The following is a 22,389-nucleotide window of genomic DNA, read 5'->3' as shown; positions in this document are numbered from 1 at the left end:
CGGGGCCGCGGAGCGGAGCGGGGCGGGGGGTGCCCCGCGGCGGGGGGCCGCCGGCCCTGCGCCCCGGGGGCTGGGCGGGCGGGCGGGCGGGGGCCTTTCCCCTCTGTAGCCGCTTGTGCCCTCCTTTCCTCGGGGCGAGGACGCGCCGGCAGGGCGAGAGGAGGCGAGGAGACGAGGCAGCGCCGCGCCGCGCCCCCCCGGGCGCTCCCCGCCGCCGCCGGGCCCCGGGCTCCCGGCCCCGCACCGGCCCCGCCATGGACCCCTGCTCCTCGCTGTTCAGCTACGTGTGAGTACCGGCAGCCCCGGCCCTCTGCCCCGGGCCCGCAGCCCCCCCCTCCCCGCCCCCCCTCCGGTTCACACCTTTCTCCTGCTTTCTCTCCCAGGTTAATGCACTTGTTCGTCCTCTGCCTGCAAGCCCAGGTAAGTGCCCGCTGCCCGCCCGGCTTTGTTTGTCCCCGGGGGCTGGGGGGTGCCCCGCAGCCGCCGCCGAGCGCCCCGGGCTCGGCAGGGAGGGAGGGAGGACGGAGGAACACTTTAAAACCCAGGAGACAAAAGTCGCCCGGCTGTAAAAAGCCGAGGCCGAGGGGGGAGCCCCCCCCCCCGGGCTGCAAAATAACGTGCAGCGGGCTCGGGCTGTGAGGCAGGGGGTTCCCGGGGTACCAGCGAATCGCGCAGGGTTAGTTTTAAGCAGCTTTAGGTCCCGTCCCTCCCCGCCTCTGAATGGCACTGTGGATATACCCCCGTTCCTCTTGTCCGGCGTTTTCTTCCTATGCCGCTTCATCCAAAAAAAAAGTAAAGCGGAATTAAAAAAGAGGAAAGAAACGCCGCTAAAACCTTACTGAAAAGCGCAGGTTTTGATTCAGCTTAAAACTGTCAGACTTTAGCATCGCTGGTTTGTATCTGCCAGAGACAGAAGTGTCATGAATAGATTAAACAGCTTGGGCAGAGCTTGTGCAACACCCGCATACCAGCAGGCACGGGTCGCTGGGAGCAGTGTGCCTGCAAACTGGGGTGAAACCCCCCTTCCCCCTGAGATCACAGGTGCAAAAGCTTTGTTTAAAATGCCCTTTAAGCTCCCTTTTTTTAATTTTCCTGGAAGGCTGGAAAAAAAAGAAAAAATAAAAATCTAGTTTCCAGTCGAAAAGCGGAGGGAGCGAAGCGCTGGGAGTGTGCAGTTGTATAAAAACATTGCTGTAATATTTTGGAGTATGAGATGGAGACCAAATAGCAGCATGGCTAATGACCTCTCCTCCACATGGTACCCTCATCAGAGCTGGGGAGAGAATCCTGCTGCATTATCCAAAACCCGTCTATAGGAAACACACATGCACAGGCAGAAGCGGAGGGAGAGAGATGACATTGTCAAGGGGAGATATCTCCATAAAGCCAGCTTTGGAAGAGCAGTGGCTTTTGCTTTTATTGGGTTTTTCTGTTGTTGTTGTTGAAGACGGGAGGAAATCTTCCCATTTGATGTGGGGGTGGTAGGGGGTAGTCCCAGCCTTCTGATGTTGAAAGGAGCTATCTCCTAACATTTGCTCAGAATACATCTTTATAAATGTCAGGGAGCAGCGAAACTTTCCAGACTTAAAAGAGGGATTTGAGACGAGGGGGGAAAAAAAGACTTCTGTGCAAGCTCGTGAGCCAGGGCTGAGGGGGGAGCAGGTTTGGCCGCTCATGAAAATCATTTAAAGCCCAGGAGCAACAGTGTCAGGTCTGGAGGGGCTGAGCTCAGCTGCGGCTCTGGGGCTAGCGGGTGTGCTGGGCATGGGCACCCCTCTGCCGGCACCGAACATCTGGCTGTGGGCGAGGGACGGGTTTGCATGGGCAGCAACTGTGTATCCTTGGGTGATTGTGCCACTCTATACCTGAGCTGGGGCATGGTTTTCTCATGATTTTTACACCTTATAGCTCTACCTTCTCTGGGGACTTTGTTTTTAAAGAGGTCAATAAGTGGGGTGTTTGGGAGCAGAGCTTGGGACCCAGAGGAAAGGCAGCTGTTGGGGTACGTGTCCGGGCCAGCAGCAGCAGTAGTGTGCTCCTGCAGAGGCGAGAAAGGTGCGGGATGAGTGTGTCAGCCCCTTTGGGGGGCAGCCCAGCGCCCTCCTGCCCCTCTCCAGACCCCCTCCACCTCCCAGCCTTGATGCCCATGTTTGGTACCCCAGTGCCAGCTGGGACCCACTGAGTCCCAGGGAGGCCTCTGGGGTCACTGAGCCCTGTCATGCTCCCGGGTCACCTGCCTATCTCTGCTTAGGGCACGTCTGGAGCTGGCACGGCTCTGTAAAGGGCTCTGGTCGCTGTGTCCTGGAGCTTAATGCTCCTTCTCCCAGGGAGGCTTTGGTGGCGCAAGAGGTACCACTGCCGTCCCGGCTCTGTGCCTCCCTGTAAAGCCTGGCTGGAGGCCGGCGATCTCTGCTCAGCCCGTTCGTTCCTCTGAGGAGTAGAGATTATAATGGTGTGTCGTATATTTTTTAATTTCCTAAAGGTAACTGTTCAGTCCCCACCTAATTTTACACAGCATGTGAGGGAGCAGAGCCTGGTGACGGATCAGCTCAGCCGACGGCTCGTCCGTACCTACCAGCTGTACAGCCGGACCAGTGGGAAACATGTGCAGATCTTGGACAACAAGAAAATCAATGCGATGGCAGAGGATGGGGATGTGCACGGTAAGGACTTGCAATGGGGGCGGGTGTGTGGGGGAGCTGGGGAGGTGTTCGCAGCCCAGCGCAGCGATTGATGATTTCCGTCCTGTTTGTTAGCCAGAAATCATTAAAATCGTTCGGCTTGTGGGGGCTTGTAAAGGGAGAACATAGGGGTCAGCGATCAGCGGCTGTGTGATTCAAGGTGAGGGCAGGTTCCCTGTGCTGAGGGAGGGGACTGGTTCTTGCAAGATGGGCTCTGCTCCCTTCTTTTTAATTCTTGGTTTGCACCTGACTTGGAGGGCTTGGGGCTGTAGTGTGCTGAGCAGCATCAGTCACTTCAGCCCTTTGCAGGGCTGGGAATTTCTGAGACTTTCTTTTGGAAAAGAAATGGAGAGAAAAGTTGAAAAAGAAAAGGGGGTGGAGGGTGGCAGGGGGACACGGCTGCTTTGGAAGCCTTCCCTACACTAGAACTGTCCAAAGTGGCGTTTCCCTGCCCCTCCTTCCTCAAAACAAACCCTGAGCAGAGGCTCAGCGAGGCAGTTGGCTGTGGGTGAAGATGCTGCAGCGTCTCCAGAGACAAAGCGGGGGAACTCTGCAGGCACAAGAGCCTGCACTGTGCCACGGCCCCTCTGCCATTGCCCTGGCACCCCCTCCCCAAAACCTCCCCCCTCCCTAGGGCAGGGGGTCCGATCCCTCCACTGGGGACACTCAAAGCCCAAATACTTTGATCGTGTACGCTAATGACACATTGGGACGGTCAAATGCTGCGCAGGGGTCAGTGGGGCCAGCGAGCCCCGGCACTGCCGGGGGCTGGCTGCGTGAGGCCAGATCCGGCACCCGCATCAGGGAAGCGCCTGTATTCCTGTGTGTTGTACATAGGAATCACAACTGTTTTTCTTTGGTATTAGCTGCAATTTCCCTTTCTTGCTTGGGGAGATTAGTAGAAACACTTTTTCTTCCTTCCCCTTCTGGTGTGGGTGTTTGGGGGTTTTTGTTTGTGGTTTTTTTTTTTTTTTCTCTTCATTTTAGTTTGGCTGAAAATTTCATGCTGGACCTTAGCAGTGCAAGCACAGCGTGGATTCCATCTATATGGTATTCCATACATCCAGCATTAATCTTCCAAATAAATTATTCCCACCCTGGAGCAGCTCTGGCTTGAAAAGGCATTAGCTAATTTCCCAAGCAAAAAATCCCATCTTGTTTTAGACCTATAATGCCTGGATTTCAAAAAGCAGTTAGTGAATATTTAAATAATGACCAGGTTTAAATAAGGCCAGAAGGAGGGGACTGGTGGTGGCTTGAAAAACTCTATTAAAATGTAATAAAAAAAGGTTAAGCATTTGAAGAGCTAAGGAAGAAAATGAAGACTGATCTAAACCAGAAAGAGAACAAGCAGTTTTTCAGATGTAAAGTTTTAAAAGAGTTGCAAGTCTGTAAATGTTAAAATAGAGGTTCAGGATTGTTCTATATGAATCTCTAGGGAGGCCCCCATGTCTGGAAGAACTATTAAAACGCTTCTTACTTTCACCTTTTTTAACATTTCCTGAATACTTTCTCCTCTTCGCAGTCCAGTTGGGGGATCAAGTGTGTCTCGCTGCATTTTTTCAGCATTTACGTAGCCACTTTCCCTTCAAAGTTTGAGCATGAAACATAATTTTACCGGGATAAATCTGTCACTTAAGTGAAAGAATAGAGTTGAAAATGTTAAGCTCCCCCTCCCCTCAAAAAAGGGGAAAACCAAAAATAAGGACTCCCCCAAATCATTATTTAGAAATCCACTTTTGCAGCAAAGAGCCTCCCTTCCTGAGCTCTCCCTTCTGCTTTTTTTTTTTTTTTTTTTAATCTCATTTTTGGGGGGTGGGTGTGTAAAAGGGGTTGATTTATTTTTGCAGATGACCCCTTTCCCCATGTTGATATTTTTACAGCCGACTTAACATCGAGTCTGGTGTTTTCAGTTATCTGTCTTAATTGTCAATATTTGATTGACTTCTTTTAATTCTGAGGGAAGGCGGGCGGCCGGTGCAGCCTGGCTCGTCCCTCGCAGGCTGTGCCTGCCACCGAGCAAAGCGCTGCTGGCCGCAGCCGGGGCTGAACCCCGCGAGCCGCCAGGGATGCCGTGCATCCCTGCCAACTTGCCGGTTTCATCTGTGCCAGGGTTTTCTGCTGGTCAGGGCTGGGGCTTGTGGGGTTCATGGCTTGCCTGCATGGGTCTAGGGACAGAGGTCTTTGGGGACAGGTTGTCCTCATCCTCTGCGGGTGGCAGGGCTGGAGCAGCATGCTGGCTGGGCTCATGCGAGGTGGCAACCTGGCCAGCGGCTGTAAATCACAGCTGCCCTTTGGAGGGGGAAGAGAAAAAAAAAAAAAAAAAAAGTGAAGTGACGCGCATCTTTAAAGCGGGGTTTTGTGCTCACTGGGGCCGAGGCCTCCCTGCTCCCTCCCTCCTTCCTCTGTCCCTCCCTCCCTCCCCGCTTTTTCTATCTCTCTGAGAGAAAAATCAATTCTCCTCGAACCTTTTACTGCCTCAGAGATCAATTCCTCACCCTTTCCCCAATATAGATAAATAGGGGATCACTGTCTCAGCGCTTCCTTTGCTGAGTACTGTGGCTCTCGTGGCTGGTTTTGGGGATTCTGGGTGTGTGCCAGGCTCTGGGCATTGGTGCTGGGGTGGCATAATCTGGAGGTGGCTCTTCCCAAATTTTTCAGCTCTCATAGTCCAGGCTGTGCCCAGCTGGGGGTAGGGGGCTGGGGGCATGGGGCAGTTTGGGGACGAGAAGTGCTGCAGGATGATATTAGCAGGAGGAAGTGTGGAGATGGGGTGTCTGTATGTACCTCAAGCCTGCCTGGCCCGGCAGTGCCAAATCAGTTGGCCTGAGTAAATTTTGGGACACCCTTTCCATTGCTCAACCCAGCTGCTGCCAGCACTGTCCACTCCCTGTCCCCCACCCTTGGTGCCGCTGACCTCAGCAGTGCCTGGGATGCAGGATCTGGGCATCACGGAGACAGAGAGGCAGCAGTCTGCTCCTGGCCCAGAGGGTGATTTAGGCTCGCTTTAGCTTGTGTGTGTGCCCACAGCCTCCTTCTGCCATTCGGAGCATCGTTTTGCAAAGCCACCCGCTTCACAGCTGCACCGTTGCTCTTGCTGGGGCTTGCCGATGGCTGAGCATCCTGGGGTAGAAATGTGCAAGCCAGGGTGAGCCACAGTCCTGAGCAACCAAGCAGCCCTTGTGCAGAGATTGGAGAGGAGAAACAGGGCATCAATGGGCTTATTCCCATAACAAGGCTAGACACTTGGAAGGCTCATGGGCTGTGCTCTAATTACCTTGCCAAATTGCACTTACGGTGCTAGGGGCTGATGCTGGGCAAGAGGTGATGGTGGTGAGATGGGACAGTCCTGGCTGGTTTTTCAGTGCCATGGGGGAGATCTTTGGTGCTTGGCACAGCCCTTTTGAGGTGCAAACAGGTAGCCACCATATTCATCTGGGCTTGTGCTTGGGACAGCAGCTGCAGGGCTGGGGAGAAGGATGTCCTGTCCCCATCCTCCCCCTTCCCTGGGGATGGATGGGCTTTGGGGCTCGGGTTCCCAGGGCGAAGGCAGGGAGGGAAGGTGACAGGTCTATTTATAGGCGGCCCATCGACCCAGCGATTTGCATAGCTCCTTCGGAAGTCGATCGATGCCTCCATTAAAAAACTGAGACCAAATCAATACGCCCTCTCGACTCGTGCAAAGGTGAAAGGCATTAAAAGGATGGCCGTACCCTTCACGCCTCCCCTGCCAGCTGCAAAGTCACTGCTCCTCCTGCAGCCCTGGCCCAACAGAGACACACAGAGCGGCGTCCCCTGGGCTGGGGACAGCTGGCAGCACGCCGTGCTCTTCCAGAGGGTGCCTGCCTGCTGCCTGCCTGCAGGCTCGCCCAGACCTGCCTCTGTTTGCAGGACAGCTGGCTTGTTCTCCGCTGGCTGGCGTGTGCCCTGCTCACTGCCCTGCCTCCCTTCCATGATGCTTCTCTAGCATCTAAACTGCTGAGCCCTGTGGAGCTGGGTGAGGCGGAGCTACTCCCCCTTCAGCACAGCTCAGGGTGGCAAAGGGATGTGCCCAAGGTCATGCAGGGACACAGTGGCAGGGTAGAGGGACTGAGGCAGGCTTTTAACCTCATGCCCTGATCTTAGGGCTCTGTGGCCCAGTCACCAGAGAGCATGTGCCTGCAGTGCCCAGCACCACGGTGCATTGCTGGGGTTTCCATCCCCGTGCCTGCCTCATCCCGGAGCCTCCGTCTCTGACCTCCATCTCTCTTTCCTGTTGCTCTCCCCAGCCAAGCTCATCGTGGAGACGGACACCTTCGGGAGCCGTGTGCGCATCAAGGGGGCAGCCACAGGTTTCTACATCTGCATGAACAAGAAGGGGAAGCTGATCGGCAAGGTAGGGTGCTGGGCAAGCCAGGGAAGTGGTGTGGGTGCTGAGTGGGGGTTGCCAAGAGAGGAGCTCTTACCCAATACAGAGCCCATTAGTGGGGATGGGGAGGTGAGGTGGGGGTCCCCAGAGCTCCGCGAGCCCAGCCTTTTGGAGGACAGGGGGATGAGCCATCCTGCAGCCCGGGTGGCAGGAGGCAAGGCGTGGAGCAAGGAAGGCAGGCGGGTGCCGTGTGGGGCGCATTCCTTGTATCTCCCCGAACAAATAGGCGGATTGCTGGGCTATTCTCCCCGATTACATGGTACAAGTGCCAGGAATGTTAAGATGCTCCGTGGGGCTGGCCCCAAGGCCTGGCCTGCCGCGCACGGGTTAGTCACGCCCTCCCTCCAGAGCCTCATGCACCCTCCTCGGGGGCAGAGGCGGGTGGATGTGCAAAATCCCACTGGGACAGTGATTGTTTGGGAGGATTTTCCATGGCAGCTCCTTCCCTGGGGCTGGCTGATTCGGGTCACCTCCCTGGTCCTGCTGCTGGCTGTTACGGGGAGGGGCTCAGCCCCCAGCTGCCCTGTGCTCCCTGCTACCTGTGTCCATGGGCAGCATCCCTACAGACCCCACATTACCACTCCTGCCCCTTGATGCCCATCCTATATTAAAGACCCCAGTGAGGGTAGGATGGGTGTGTGAATTGCCACTGAGATGGACAGTTTGCTCATGGTGATGCTGCTGAGGCAATCCAGCCTCTGATATGGATGGGGGCAGGATGGGAGCAGGCAAAAATCCCCTTCTGGCTGCAGTGGAAGTGGAGGCTGGGACAAGCTGCACTGGGGCTTACAGCCCAGGGCTGACATCACACTGGGGATGTGAGCCACAATGAGCAGCGTCTGTCCATGCCGCGATGCCTGGTCCCCACAGCTTTCTAAGGAAAAGCAGATTCTGGGCAATTCTGACCTGTAGGAGAAGAGGTGGGAAAAGTGAGCCCTTGGCTGCCCCCAGGCACTGCAACCCTGCTGCAGCATCAGCCAGCCCAGTTTGCAGTAGAGAGAAGCAGCCCTCTGACCCAGCACCCGTTGCTTAAATCTCTTCCTCTGTCCCCTCTCAGAGCAATGGCAAAGGCAAGGACTGTGTCTTCACGGAGATCGTCCTGGAGAACAACTACACGGCGCTGCAGAACGCCAAGTATGAGGGCTGGTACATGGCCTTCACCCGCAAGGGCCGCCCGCGCAAGGGTTCTAAGACCCGCCAGCACCAACGGGAGGTACATTTCATGAAAAGGCTTCCCAAGGGCCACCAGACCACCGAGCCCCACAGACGCTTTGAGTTCCTCAACTACCCCTTCAACCGGAGAAGTAAAAGGACTAGAAACTCCAGCTCCAGGGTGGGCCCTTGATGTGCCTGCCTCTGCCCGCCCTGCCCTGCACCTCTCCTGGAGGACTGTCCTCTGAGCTGGGTGGACTATATGTAGAGACTTTCCCATATGGGTATTAAATAAAAAAAAAAAGGGGGGGGGTAGGGGGGGGATAAAAAAAGTTACCTGCTCTAGTTGATAATTTGGGGGGGGGGGGTGTGTTTGGTTTTTACAAAAAAAAAAAAGAAAAAAAAAAAAGAAAAAAGAGAGAGAAAGAAGAGAGAGGCTCTATTTTTGTACTCCAGCTTTAAAAGAAATGAAATGTTCAAAGACTGGTGAAAGGGGAAGAACCCTTCACTTAGAAATGTTCTAGTCCGTTTGGGGTCGTGCTTTATTTTGTAATTTTTTTTTTTTTGTAGCTCTAGGGGGAAAGGAGGGGAAAAGAATTATCATTTAAAACAAACAAGCAAAAAAAAAAAAAAAATGGAAATCCAAAACTGGGAGTGATGTGCTACTTAAATGAACTGAATTAACACCAGAGAAGATGAAGAGGTTGAAAAACAATTAAGGGGAGGGGATTATTTCAGAGATGGTTGGAGGCCTCCCAGGTGGGTTTTGCAGCTGAGTGATGTGTGGGCACTGCATGTGGGGGCTGGCTGCGACAACACCTGGGCTGAGGACCACTGGATGCTTTCCTTCCTCAGATGCGCCTGCTTCTTCAGCTGAGCGAGGGCTTGCTGGAAGCTGCTTGCATCCTTCTGAAAACGCTGCTGGCTTCACAGCTCCCAACTTACTTTTTTTTCTCAGGAGGGGACAGGGGTGATGGACACCCCAGAGAAAGTCCTGAACTGACTTGGTACCTCTTACCCACAAGAGCATCTTTGGCATTTGGTTTGTTTTAAACTACTAAGGTGAGGCAGTGGGCGACGGCTGCCATGGAGTGGGCTGGTAACTGGTATTTTCTTTTTTTTCCATGTGGAAAATGTGAACTTCTCACCAAAAATTGATATTTTTTTCCTGTCTATATTTTTTATCAGATGGAAGTTTTCATCCATAAGATTAAAAAAGTTTACAAATTACTGTGGAGCCATTTTGGGCTGGTTTTGTCATAATATTCAGTTTGTGGTTGGCACTTCCATTGTCAACCATTTCTTCCAGGTTTGCTTTTCAATAAAAAACCACTGCTGTCCTTGTCCTCCTAGGAAAGGAGAGGTTTTCTTCCAAAATTTCTGTGTTGACAGTAGCCCAATTTTCTGTTTAGAAAAAAAAAACAAACTAAAGGAAATGTTAAATCTCTTGAGTGAACATCCCCAGCCAGTCCTGCTATGTGCATGCTGCCCTGGGACTGCAACTCTCTCCAGAGGGTTAAAGCAATTATTCTTCACAGGGTGGGCAAACAAAGACACTGGATAGGAGCCAGAACCAGGGGTGACTTTTCCTCCAGTCTTTTTTGATTGTTTGTTTTTTTTCTGTTTCCTTGAGGATTTTTGTTTTGTTTTGGTTGTGTACAAATTGAATATGAAATGATTGAAATATTTATTTAATATGTGCATTAAAAATTTGTATTAGTCTAACTGAGCCTGATGCTTTCCAGGGAGGGGCTGGGGCACTGAAGTGTCGAGTTGGAGAGGGGCAAAGGAGGATGGTGAGGTGCTGAATGAGGCTGAGGCTGCTGCTTGGCACAAGCCCCTTCCCAAGGGAACAGACATGGGAAGCGGGAGGATGACACCAGGATCCTGGATCCAGATGAGTCTTGTGGAAATCATGGTTTTTCCTTGCACTAAATTCCAGGTTTAATGGGCAGATGCCACCTCTTTGTCCTGTGGGGACAGGCCCGTTGCAGGCTGAATGGGGACATGGTGGTCAAGGCTCCATTGCACTGTTTTTAAGCATGGGAGGAGGTTTTCCAAAAGAGAAAGCTGGTGTCTGCTCCTCTCTGCTCTGGGTGAGCTTGATGTCTGTGAAAAACGGGCTGTTGGGTCTCCACCTTTTGTGATACTCAGCTCTGCTGAGGTGCTGGGTCTTGCTCACAGGAGCTGATGGGGAGATTCATACATCGAGTGGTCTCAGATATGGAAAGATGCGAGACTAGAATTGTATATGTAAAAAAAAATATATTGCAGAGATGGAGCAGCCTTGCAACGTGAGTCTCACCATTGCTGGTGCCGCCATCCTCGTGGGGTGCCTGCGACACTGCTTCATGCTCAGGGTGTCCTTTGTCCACGGAGTGCGAGGATGAGCCATCCCCCAGCTGATGCCATGGCCTGGGCTGAGCTGTCAACATATATCGTTAACTTAAAGGAAGGAAACTCAGAGGCTGAGGGCTCAGCCATGCTCTGCATCTGAGCATCGCCGCTGTCACGCGGAGGTCATGGGTGACGTTTGTGCGGGTGGCATTTGGCCGCTGTCCCGGGAGGGACCCCAGGGCTGCAGAAGCCTGGAGCCCACAGAGCTGCCACAAGCCCACATTGTGGTTTCCAGATTACAGCAACTAAAAGTGAATAGTTCCTGGCCTTTCCTCAGGCAGAGATGGTGTCTGATAGTCCTTAATGGTTGCTTTTCTTTCATTAATTTGTCCAATTACTTTTCCTAATGGCTTTGTGAATCTGGGTGAATTGGTGCTCCACCGTCTGCTCCAGGTGAGGATAGCAGAGGGGCAGGACTCCTCCCTTGTTATCTGTCCCCCAGGGACAGCAATGACAGCAAAGGGCATGGTACGGGTGCTCAGCCTCCAGTAAGGCTGTTCCCCGCTTTCTGCCATCCCGGGATGCGGCCGAGGGTTGGAGCAGGGGGCACCCACCACCCTGGGGGTTTGAGCCAGGAATGGACACCCCTGTGTCCTTGCACAGTTCTGTACCACACACCGTTCCTAACCCTTGTCATCTGCTCTGCCACAGCCTGCCTTTGTGAAAGGCACCCAGGCCTGACTCCTGGGAAGGGACCCCTGCTTTTCCAGCTTGCTTGGTCTGTGGTTAATTAGCCCCTTTTCATTAAAGGGCTTTTGAGTGGCCATGTTGTCTAGGAGCACTACAACTTGGGGCTTTGTTTATTGCTTGAATTTGTCCAGCTTCAGCTTCCAGCCAGCAAATGTTTTGCCTTTGCTTGGAAGATTAAAGAGCCTACTGCTAGTTAGTTAATGAGTAAGTGCATTAATTAATGGTTCCTCATACCCTGTCTCTGCACTGATACTACTTGGTCCCTGGCATGGTTGGAGCAGCTCATGCTCTTCCTGGTGACCTGGGCCCACAGGGTCCTCAGCGTGTGGTCCTTCTGGGGTGGTAGCTCCCACCACCCATGCAGGGGACAGTCCCCAGTGGTACCTGCTGTTCCTCCAGGGATGCAGAAACCCTGGCTGCTGGTTGAATACACAGGGTCAATCATCAGCCCAGGAATCTGGAACTGTTCTTTTCTCCTCCATCACTAACAGGTGTGTGAACCAAGCTTGGGAGTCGAAGCCAGCCCAAAGGCTCCGGGGACTGTGGGATGCTGAGCTGGGGCTGAACCCAGGAGACCACTGGGGATGGAATGTGTTGGAGGTGGCTGTTTGCTTCCATCAACTTATGCCTTTAGCATGGGTGTTTTGGGCAGAAACTCCTGCTCTGAGCTAGCAAAGTCCTTGTGACAGGGATGTGCCTGTCCCTAGTGCTGCCAATCACAGTGTCACCCTGCGGTCCCCTCGCTGCCACCAGCTGGCTGGAGGGACGTGGCAGATGAAGCAGGCGAGGAGCTGTACTGCCCTGGCTGTTGGTACAGGGATGAGTGCCCCATCCTGAGCTCCAAGCAGTGGTGCATGCTTGTCCCTGCCTGTACAGGACTTTGCTGTGCAATGCCATCTGGACACAGCAGCAAGGCTGAAGCTGAGTGATATTTGGGAGGGTTTGTCCGGCAAGATGAGACTGGGAAGCCCGGCTGGTGCAGCCGGCCAACGCAGGGTAAGGAGTAAATGTGGGGTGAACCCACAAGGGCAATGCCAGGCAGGGAGAAGAGTTTTCAGGTTAAACGTGGCTATGGCAGAGAAACCGTAGACGGGCAGGAATAAATCAAAGTGGCAAGAAAGGGGGTCTGTGCTGTCTAAGCAGGAGCTGCATCAGTGCTTGATGCACCAAGCCCCAAACCTTGTGGTATATGTTGTCTCCACTCCCACTTCTTCTCTCCCAACTTTTCCACGAGGTCTGCTCAGGGAAGGGTGCCCACTGAGCAGGGTGGGCTGCGTGATGCTGTGGCAGGGTTGGAGCTTGCCCAGGCCCCCTTGGAAGCTTGGGAAGGGGGACTGGGGTGTTTGTTTATTGCATCAGGCTCAGCTTTCAAACATCTCCCTGCCATCCCCCTCCCCCTCCTTTAATTAATTCTGGGTAAGAAGTCCTGGCTTTATTGTGCCACCGAGCTGAGGGCTCCCTGTGGGAAAAGTCACACCTTCTGAACAGCTTCTGATACCATGCAAATGAAGGACAAGTCCAGGAAACGCTTTCATCTCGGACCTGTCCAGCCCCCTGCCCATTAATTACACACGTTTCATTTGTGTGAGAGCAATTCCTCTCGGGGAGGGGGAGGGGGATGGCTACGGTTTGGGATCATCTCAGCCCTGCTCTCTAAAGACTCCTCCTTGGAACAGGGTTTATAGCCAGAAACGAGATGTTCAGGGGCTCAGTGGGGGATCCCATATTTCTGTTCTCACACAGCCGCTCCAAATCAAACTGGCTTGTTGGCAGGCCGCATCCTGCTGGTGGGGAGGGCTCAGTGCTGCCCTGCACCCTGCTTGGTGCCAGCAAGCCCTGGCTGTGGATCCAAGCACCACAGGAGCATCCTGGAGGGGGGTGCAGGGTGGAGCAGAAACGAGCTCAGTGCTGTCCCAAGGGAATGACTCTCCAGGGCCAGGAGCTCATGAGATGGGTAACTTTGGGCAGGGTGGCCACAAAATGAGTCTTATGTAGGGAAACACCTCTCCACACTGCTACTGAATTGCACTTGTTGGGGGACCTTGTCACACCGTGACAGGGCACAAAGTTTTCTCGGCCACATGTGGACCAAACCCAACTCCCCTGTTGAGCCTTGGTCTCTGTGCATCTCTCCTTTCCACACAGCTCCTCTGACTGCGGTGCTCCCAGCATGGCTGCAGCTGAAGTAACCTCCAAGCTGGCTCCTGTTTTCCCAAGGCTGATGGGGAGAGTTGGCTCCAGATCCTGGAGAAGGCACAGAGTGAGGGGATGTGGACTACCATGGGTTTTCACAGCCTGTTTCCTGGCCATGATAATAACACTTAGCACTTCTGTAGCACCTGGGATGCTCCAAGCACCTCCACATCTGCTCCTCATTACCACCCCACTTACCATTTGCAGCATCTCTGCCCCCTCCCCATACACGCCTATGGCAGTAACAGCTCTCCCCTTGAAACGGGGCCACCCCCCAACTGTCCTCCTGGAAATCTCTTTCCAGGCAGGGTACCAAGGAGCTGCAACCACATTCTGCTCTGGGGTCAGGGTTCAGAGGGTACCCTCCAGGACTGGGGTAAGTGGTTTAGAGTGACTGCTGTGGCTTTGCTGCAGAAGACCTTTGACAGCCAAGTTTGCTGTTTGTCTTCCTGCTGGAGTTAGGATATGTAATCTGTGTCCTCTGGTGTTGACAAGCCATGGGCCTGCAGAGATACGTCAGTTATGGTTTGGTGCACCAGCGAAGCTCTTGTGAGATGCTGGAGGGATATTTGTGAGTTGGTTAACGGGAACCTGCAGCCTTTCTGGGTCAAAGCGCCAGGCTCTAGCAAAGCTGCTCACCCACCCGCTGGCCCTGTGTTATGTCACTAGAGGATGAGAGAGGGCTCACGTGTGGACGGGTTGCAGATTACAGCCGTTACTCCAGATTACCTGATAAATGGCCCTGGCTACTCTGCAATGAAACACACTTAAGATTAGCTGTACTGGGAGCCGAGGGGATGGTCTTGGGCTTTGTGTAATTTGCAGTATCTCTCCTATGCTCATAGTGGCTGTGGCACCAGAAGGTCCCTCCAGGCTGTCAGATGTGATGACCAAGATATAATCTGTGGTTGCAAAGTCCCAGCTCAGAGATTGGAGAAGGCTTGGCTATGTTGGGAAGAACAACTCCAGCTATGCCCAGGTACTACTGCTTTGCTAAGCTTGTGCTGTCAATTGCTGTGGACTGGAAACGGGATGGTGAGGGATGCCAGAGCCTCCCCAGTTCAGTGGATACCTGATCTGTGCCCCTTCTCCCATTCAGGTCTTCTGTTCAGCCACGGAGTAACCCCTTTCAGCCATAATCATGGTGCTGCAAAGAGTCCTTGCTTCTGGGCTGGCTTCTCCGGCCAATAGTCTTTTTAATTTTTTCCCTCTCTCTTAAAGCTTTTGTAACAGAAGAAGGAAAAACTCAGCCTCATTCTTGCTGTGATTATTTTGCTAACTTATTTTGCCGTAGTAGCACATCTTGGTGGCTGGAGTCTCCTCTTTAATGAGCTGCTCACAAGAGTAAATGGCAGCTCTTGCCCCAAAGATACGCTGTTCTGTATGGTCAGCCGTAGCAGGTGGCGTAAGATAGCAAGACAGACCTAACCACAGGTCTAGTTGCTACCCCAGCAAAAGAGAGTCCTGGGAAGGGATTTGAAGGAGGACTGGAAGGTGCCCCTGTGGAAGTTTGTAGCAAACATAAAAAAAAATAAATAATCCAATCGCAACATCCCAAAAACAAACAAAAAAAGCTGCTGGAGTAGCTGAAGTGCAGGATGATGAGACCCAGGTTGTGCATCAGTAGGGAAATTTTGGCAGCTGAGATGTGAGGTGGGACCTTGAGTGCTGGCTGTACTTGCCTGCTCAGGCCCTGGGACATGGCCGCACTCCCCATCACCCCATGAGAAGCAGCTGCCCAGCTGGGCCCCGGCCCTTTGGTAATGGCCTGTGAATTTCCCTCGGCTCTGTTAATTGCCGCCCGGCTGCTAGTTACAACTCCAAGTCAATTGCCGGGACTGTTGGGCCCTGCAAAACAACCCCTTGAAATCAGTTGTTAGCCCAATTAACAACCAGTTTGGCCTCGGTTCAGGCTGTTAACCATCAGACACCTAACTGCTGGTAATGATTGATTTCTCAGCAGTTGGGGCTGCAGTGGAGGAGCCAACCTGTTTCATAAAACTCCATTAAAGCCAAGACTTTGCGAACGCATCTGGCTCAGACAAACATTCGAGCTCTGCTACACCAGCCGAGCAGGCAAGGTCCTGACCAGGATTTCTATCCTTTAAAGCATGGGTCATTGGGTGTGTTAGGATGAACTGGCAGCCCCAGGCCTGTGCTGCCGCTGCACCCTGCTCTAGGTAGGTGGCCACCACTGTTTGTAGGGCAACCACTTGTACTCATGGACCCCCCATGGATGGGAACTGCTCAGTGTCCAGCTCTCTTCCATAGTTAGTGTTCCAGCCAGCAAACCTGCAAAGATTAGTTTGGATATTCAGATGTTTCCACAAATCACTTGGGCCATTTCCATCTGCATAACCAGCTGGGAGGTTGTATGGGGCGAGCAGTTCCCATCAGCATACACAAGCCTGGAGATGCCTCCAGAGCAGCTTGGAACACTGGCCTGTGTCTCCTGGTTGGCAATGCAGACTCATCTGCAGATGTGAGTATCCCTATGAAAGCCATAAAATACTCTTTGAATTCCCAATATTCAGGCAGGGTTTTGTTTAAGATCACTGGTCAGGTCTTCATCCATTTCCTTCTGCTGTTTCAGGCCCTGGTTATTTGCTGTGCACTGGCAGGTTGGTTTGAACACATTGCTGGTGCTACATCAAGGGCTTTTTTTCCCCTGGGATATTTTCCCCCTGATCAAAGTGGCTGATTCAAGCTGTAGCATGTACGGGGAGGAGGGAGACAGCCACCTGTTAGGGAAAGACTTTGAAAACACAGAGGACGCACTGCAGAGGTTGACCTTGTAAAATATAAACTCCAACGATGCCAGGTAGCAGAGTGGTGCAGGATGAGGAGTGAGCGCCTTACAGAGTACAGCACTGTGCTCCTCATGCTTTTGAGGATACTCGGGACCTGTGGTCCTACCAGGGCCCTGGCACTGCAGCCTGAGCTCTCTCTGTTTCTGAAGCTGTGTTCTGATGCCTTCTGCAGGACACGGGCACCTGAGACCCGTGCAGATGTTTCAAACATCTTCCCACAAGGTTCTGAGTGCAGATGTGGTTGCCCCCAGCGCCATACCTTTGCCATCCTTTTATGGGAGGTCTGGTCACCCCAGATTCCCACCAGCACATACCCTGGCACTGCACATGTTTTCTGTAATTAGTTGTATTCCTTGTGCAAATGGGACAGAGTTGCTTATTTCATCAAATACCTATTAGAAGTAGCTCTGCTTTCTCCCGCATTGGGATTACCTTGCCAGCCTTTTGGGGAGGCTGAGTGGCGGCTGGGACTCCCTCTGTGCTGGGCAGTACCTGTGCAGTGAGCTTCTGCGTCCTGGGATTTGGTCCCTGCTGTCTGCATGAGGAGAAACCGATTCTTATGAAGGGAAAAGTGAGAAGTTTGGGGTAGGCAGGAGACCCAACAACTCAGTCTTCCCACTCCTCGGGTCTGTGAGCAAATGTTTTATTCACAGCTTGTGTATTTAACTGGGCTGAATACAGCAATCCTGGCCTGTGCATCTTCTGCGGGTCTCATTTCCCTTCAGCTGTTGCTAAATGCATCCTTCCAGGAGGTGGTGACGGGTGCCTCTCACCTGCCGGAGTTGGGTGAGCTCTGGCTGCCCAGACCTTTTCTGTATAACAGAGAAGGTCAGTTATAAACAGAAACAGTTGGTTTTGTTGGGGGCTCTTTTTAGACATCAAAAATACTCCATCATCATCAGGCTGGCTTAGCTTTCAGCAGGCAATGCAAACGGAGCCAAACCCTCAGCAGAGAATTCAGCAAGAGGAGCAGCACAGACTTTCCAGGGCTATTTTGCCAAAATCTTGCATCCTCATTCCTCCTTGTGCTTTGTGCCACAGGAGCCAACGCTTTTCTGGGCTCTGCGTGCAGGGTGAGCCCTGGAGTGAGCTGGAGCTGCAAGCCAGTGGCACAGCCACGTTTTAGGGAAGGAGTGGGGGTGATCAGAGCACAGAAAGATTAGGATCTGAAAAGAAATTCTGCAGAGCCACAAATCAGCTGAATCAATCTGCAAGAGGCCAAGAAAAGGTATGGAAGTGGTCCAATGGGGGAAGCAATGTATATATGCAATAATCTGAGCTATAAATGAAGTACAAAACCACAAAACCTTCTTTTTTTTTTTTTTTTTTTTTTCCTAAACCTCATGCCCGCTTCCCCAGCTTTGACTGAGGGTTGGACTCTGTCCCGTAACTGACTGGAAGGAACTTGCTTTTGTACATGAGCAGATTGCAAGGTCGTGGGGATTTCTCTGAACGTCCATCCCAGTCTTCTGCAACACTCACATGAGCGGATCCTGCTTAGTGCCTTCTGAGTGAAAGCCATAGTCCTTGTTTAAGGAAAAGGAAGGAAGGATATCATGCAGGGACTCCATATTTCAGTGTTATTTGGTGTTTTTGGTTAAAATTGCCTAACTTCTACTCACAGTACTTGATCTTGCTCTCTTTTTTTTTCCAGCTTACAGTGCTATTCAACCTGACCAAACTTCTGCAGGCACCGCAAAGAGGGTTTTCCAGGTCTCTCTAAGCTCTTGTAGGGATTTTCTTTAAGCTGATTCCCATCTGCCAATATCTCTTGTGAAGTGCAGCCAAGTGTTTTGGCCGCAGCATCTGGTGATGGAGTCCGGCACTGGCTTGCTTGTGTCCAGGATCTTTGGAGGAGAAATGATGCAGTGACCACCCACTGGAGTGATGTGTCTCTGCTCAGGGCTGGTGTTTTCCAAGAGCTTCTTGAAGGGACTTGCAGAGCAATTGAAGCCAACTGCAGAGCCGTAACCCTCGTTCGGTTGGGACCACTGTAACTCCAGTCTGTTTTGAAGAAGAGAGGCACTGCAGGAGGTGCAGCTAAGGCGCAGTTACAGTCTCCTGTCCCTTGTTTTCTGCTGCAAAGACTACAGCACATCTCTAAGGCAAATGTACCATTCATTTTATAATGAATGTTGAAATCCCAAGGCTCGTGCTTGCCCAGGAGGGCTCCATCTCTGGTCATTCAAACACTCAGTTGGTGAAGTCTGAGCTATTTTTGCTGGCAGTTGTGATGGTTAAAGCCACAGTCATTCCTCTGACTTCACTAGAATTGCTCTGGATGAGTTCAGATCAGATGTGAGCAGAGACTGGTTAGGCCTAATTATCCTCAATGCCCATCGCCACAATTCTTCTACACTAAGCCAGCACAGAGACAGCAGTGAGTGCAGAGATTTTCATATACCCAAAGGTTTTGGCAGAATCTGTGTTTCGGGAGCTGGTCGCTGCCCCCAGATGCTGTCCCACAGCATTTGCCGAGGTGTGACCAGAAGATGGAGGGCACACAGCCGGGCAGGGAGAGGAAAGTTGCTGTGGAAACTGCAGATTCCCAAGGCTAAGGCTAGTGGCAGTACATGCAGCACCTGCCGCACTGACCCAAACCCCACCACTATCACAACCTGTTTAATTATGAGAAAACCTCTTTCCAACTAATTGCTGCTGGCTGGTAAAGGGACATCCCCATCCCCTAAAGGACTGGGGGGACCAAGAGGGGAGAGTGGTGGTTGCTGACACATCCTGAGCTATTGCAGCTGTCCAGGGGCCCAGAGAAGTGTCCACACTTCACTCCCTCTCAGAGTGATCATTGCGAGGAGCCGAAGGTTTCACCACCTCCCCGTGCAGAGCCGTGGGTTTGCCATGCACTTGACACTGCCGCAGGGAGACGACTTGCACTTGATGACTGTCTCGGCCACAGCAGCCGCCTGTCCTCTACCAACACTCCCCTCCAACAGCTGTGAAAGAAGATGTGCTGTTCCCTGCACAGGGCTGAACACATGGCTGTGTCCTCCCCACGGGCCATGCTACCAGCTGATGGAACTGGATGTGGCAGCCCCCAGGTCACTATGGTCCCAGGTACTCTGGTCACCAGCCAGGACTCCCCAAACAAAGTCTGAGGCTCCCTGGGGGACTCAGCTTGCCTTAAGCATCAATGAGGCCAAGAAGCTTCCCTACAGGGAAGAGAAAAAATCACTGCTGAGATTTTTTCCCTGATGGCAAAGCTCCGTGAGCTGGGATTTCGGACAAACCCTCAGCACTGACATGGGACCACCTTACATGTGGTGAGGATGGGGAATTTCTTTTGTATTTGCTATCTATGGTGTGTGGAAGGCTCTTTTGGTGATGTGAGCAAAGGGACAAACAGTGGAGGGGACAAAGCGGGCAGGAGGTGGGTAAGTCCCAGCTGGAAAGGCAGAAGAAGGCAGAGGAGCCCTTTGCCGGGCAGCCAGCCCACCAGCAGCGAGGGGAGGACGGGCTGTGGGTCTCATCCCTATGCTCCCTAAAGTACATTCCCTGGGAATGAATGTCCATAGGGAGGAGAGGGAAGCTAGAGCCAGTCACTGAAGCACATAGGCTTTTAGATTTCCTGTCACCTTGAGGGCACCCAGAGGTGACAAATGTGCAACCTCTGCTATTGAGACCAAGCGAACCCCTAATAGGCTGCTTCAGGGGACCCTCACAGAAATTCCAGCAAGGCAAAACCCCAGTGGCAGGGGCAGCTATTTCATGGGTAGTTTGCTGGGTAGTACCTGCTGCTCACTGCTCCTCTGCTGCATGCTCCACCTGAGCTGGGCGCACCCTGTGGCATGGGGAGCTGGGTGGATCTGGCTGTACCCTGTCCTGATGTGTGGTCCAGAGCTCTATGGGTTTGTTGGGGGAGATGCCAGACGCCGAGGTCAGACTCTGCTCTGCTGTTTGGGCAGCATCGTGGGTTCTGTGCACTGAAACCGTCAGTACTTAAATGGTTGCTGTCTGCACAGGAATGCTCTGAGTGCACTGACTTACTCCCAAGTGCACACTCTTGCTGTTTTTTATGCGTGGGATACATACTGCTATTGCTTTTACCTGAAGTAGGGTTGGAGCTGTTATTTGAAGCAGGCCACCTGGTAAGCAGCCACAATACAAAAAGCCACAAGCAGCCCGAAGAGTGGTCAGTCGGGCAAAAGGCAGGGCAGGTGCCCGTGGGGCATGAAATGCTCAGGACTGGGAAGAGGAGAGTTGTCAACATAGTAAGAGCCCTCATCCTCAGAAACCTTCTTTTATTGCTGCTTGCTCTGATTTAAACCTATAGCTAGCCCCTGTGGAGGCAGGAACTCTGAAGGTGTCTGCTGCTGCACTGTTTCAGGGACACACGTTGTGGGGAAGGACATCTTTCCCCATCAAAGCAGTGAATCTATACCTCTGCCAACAGCCTACACAGGGAATGCTCAGCCCCGGGTGAGACTGGAGGCGGCAGTGTGAATGTCAGGGTGCTGCAGGATGGTACTGTGGACTTAGCTGCAAGCTGGGTGCCCAAATCACTGAGCGAGCTGTCAGTGCTGTCATGGAAGGCAACAGGTCTCCTTGAGTTATTTGGTCTGTATTGAGCTGCTAGGGAAACGTCTGACCTTCCTTGAAACTAGAGCATCCAGAGCAGCCTGCTTACCCTCAGCAGTGATCTCTGGGCAGGAAGCACAGATGCGAGCGACGAAGGCAGCAGCTTTGCTGAGGAAATGCATTTAATTCAATCTACACTGCAGTTTTTGTGGAAAAAAATGTTGATGCAGTAACATTCTGCACAGTAACTAGGGGTGGATTAAAGGTCATAGAGATAATGTAGCATGCTGAATTCATAGGCAGCAGATGGGAAGAGTCCTAGACCTACTGGGAAAGTCTCCCTGAAGTATCTCCTCTGCAGTGTTGTCTGTTCTACTCAAAAAACTGATTTGCTTCTCTTTCCTAGCAGATTTCACTCTTGCCTGGACCTTTTTCCTGAGATTTAACACACGTTCCTCTTTTCTTGATTTATCCTAGCAGCTCCAGTTAATGCAGTTCTTTGCCGTGCTGACTGATGTTGCTGAGGGATGTTACACCTCTGCACACTGGAATGCTTAGCTAGCAGGTCTGCACCTGAATCTTTCCCCATGCTTTAAATCATGGGGTGGCAGCTTAGCAGGGTGAGGGTGGAGCAGGGAAGTGCCTTCTCCTGTGATGCAAAGATGGCTGTGCAGACACAGTCCCCTGAGAAGCAGCTTTCTGTCCACACAGCTGGGCCTTCCTGCAGAGCACACCCCTGGGCAAGGGAAGGAGAGGGTTTCCCCAATGTGCTACAACGCTTCTGGTCATCTGAGGGTGATGCAAAAAGTCTCCTCTGGTGGAGAGCAAGTCTGTGGCAGAAGCATTTTAAAGGACTGTTCTCCGAGGGGTTAAATCCAGCAGTGTGGTGCAGGAACATGTGTGTCTCAACATACAGAGAAGGCCACACATTTCAGCTCGTGACATGGAACAGTTGTTCTGTCGACAGAACTGGCCGACCACCTGAGCTCCTCCTGCCCCCTGCATGAAACGGAGATGGTGCCAAGTCACTTCACAGGTCACTGGAAGTTCAATGCAAGTTTCCCAGAGGTTTTGGAGCATGCAGTGAAGGATGCTGCAGTGCAAAGCATCGCTGTTTATTCCACCATTATCAGCCAGTGGAGAAAAATGCAGGGTACATCATGTCATCCACTGAAATGTCATGGGGGGAAAAAAGCCAAGAGCCCAGCAGTGAAGTAACCCTGTCCTACACAGACCCCCCAGTATTTTGTGCTTTGTCCCAGCAGAGGGAGCCCGAGTTTATTAACAAATCCCGGTCCCGGAGATAGCCGCTATCAAGGTGGTACCAAGGCCCGGGCAGGATCCTTGCCGGTAGAGGAAGGCTGCAGAAGCTGAGGGGGTCTGAGCGGTGATGCTGAAAGCAGGGCTGTGTTTCCAACCAGGGAAGCGAGCTGACTGCTTGCCAGGAGGCCCTGCGAAGTAGCTCTACTCCTGGGACGCTGCAACCGTGTCAAGAGACGGATAGCCTGCAAGAGCCCGTGGACGT

General features: G+C 52.6%; 1 protein-coding gene across 2 annotated transcripts; it reads left to right on the top strand.

Annotated features, from left to right (window-relative positions):
- The first annotated feature begins 74 nt into the window (after positions 1-74).
- Positions 75-8,511, top strand: FGF8 (fibroblast growth factor 8). Of its 2 annotated transcripts, none has more exons than XM_056352300.1 (5): positions 75-286; positions 384-420; positions 2,483-2,663; positions 6,950-7,056; positions 8,147-8,511. In XM_056352300.1, exons 1-5 carry the CDS (start codon positions 255-257, stop codon positions 8,432-8,434), a joined length of 645 nt encoding a protein of 214 aa, XP_056208275.1. In that variant the 5' UTR covers positions 75-254; the 3' UTR covers positions 8,435-8,511. The 2 variants fall into 2 exon arrangements, with proteins under 2 accessions (XP_056208275.1, XP_056208276.1); XM_056352301.1 differs by having other exon boundaries at positions 144-286; positions 2,516-2,663.
- Positions 8,512-22,389: the final 13,878 nt, after the last annotated feature.

This window comes from Falco biarmicus, chromosome 9, assembly GCF_023638135.1.
Source record: "Falco biarmicus isolate bFalBia1 chromosome 9, bFalBia1.pri, whole genome shotgun sequence".
In the NCBI taxonomy this organism is placed as follows: Eukaryota; Metazoa; Chordata; class Aves; order Falconiformes; family Falconidae; genus Falco; species Falco biarmicus.
This window is presented reverse-complemented; position numbering and strand designations above follow the sequence as displayed.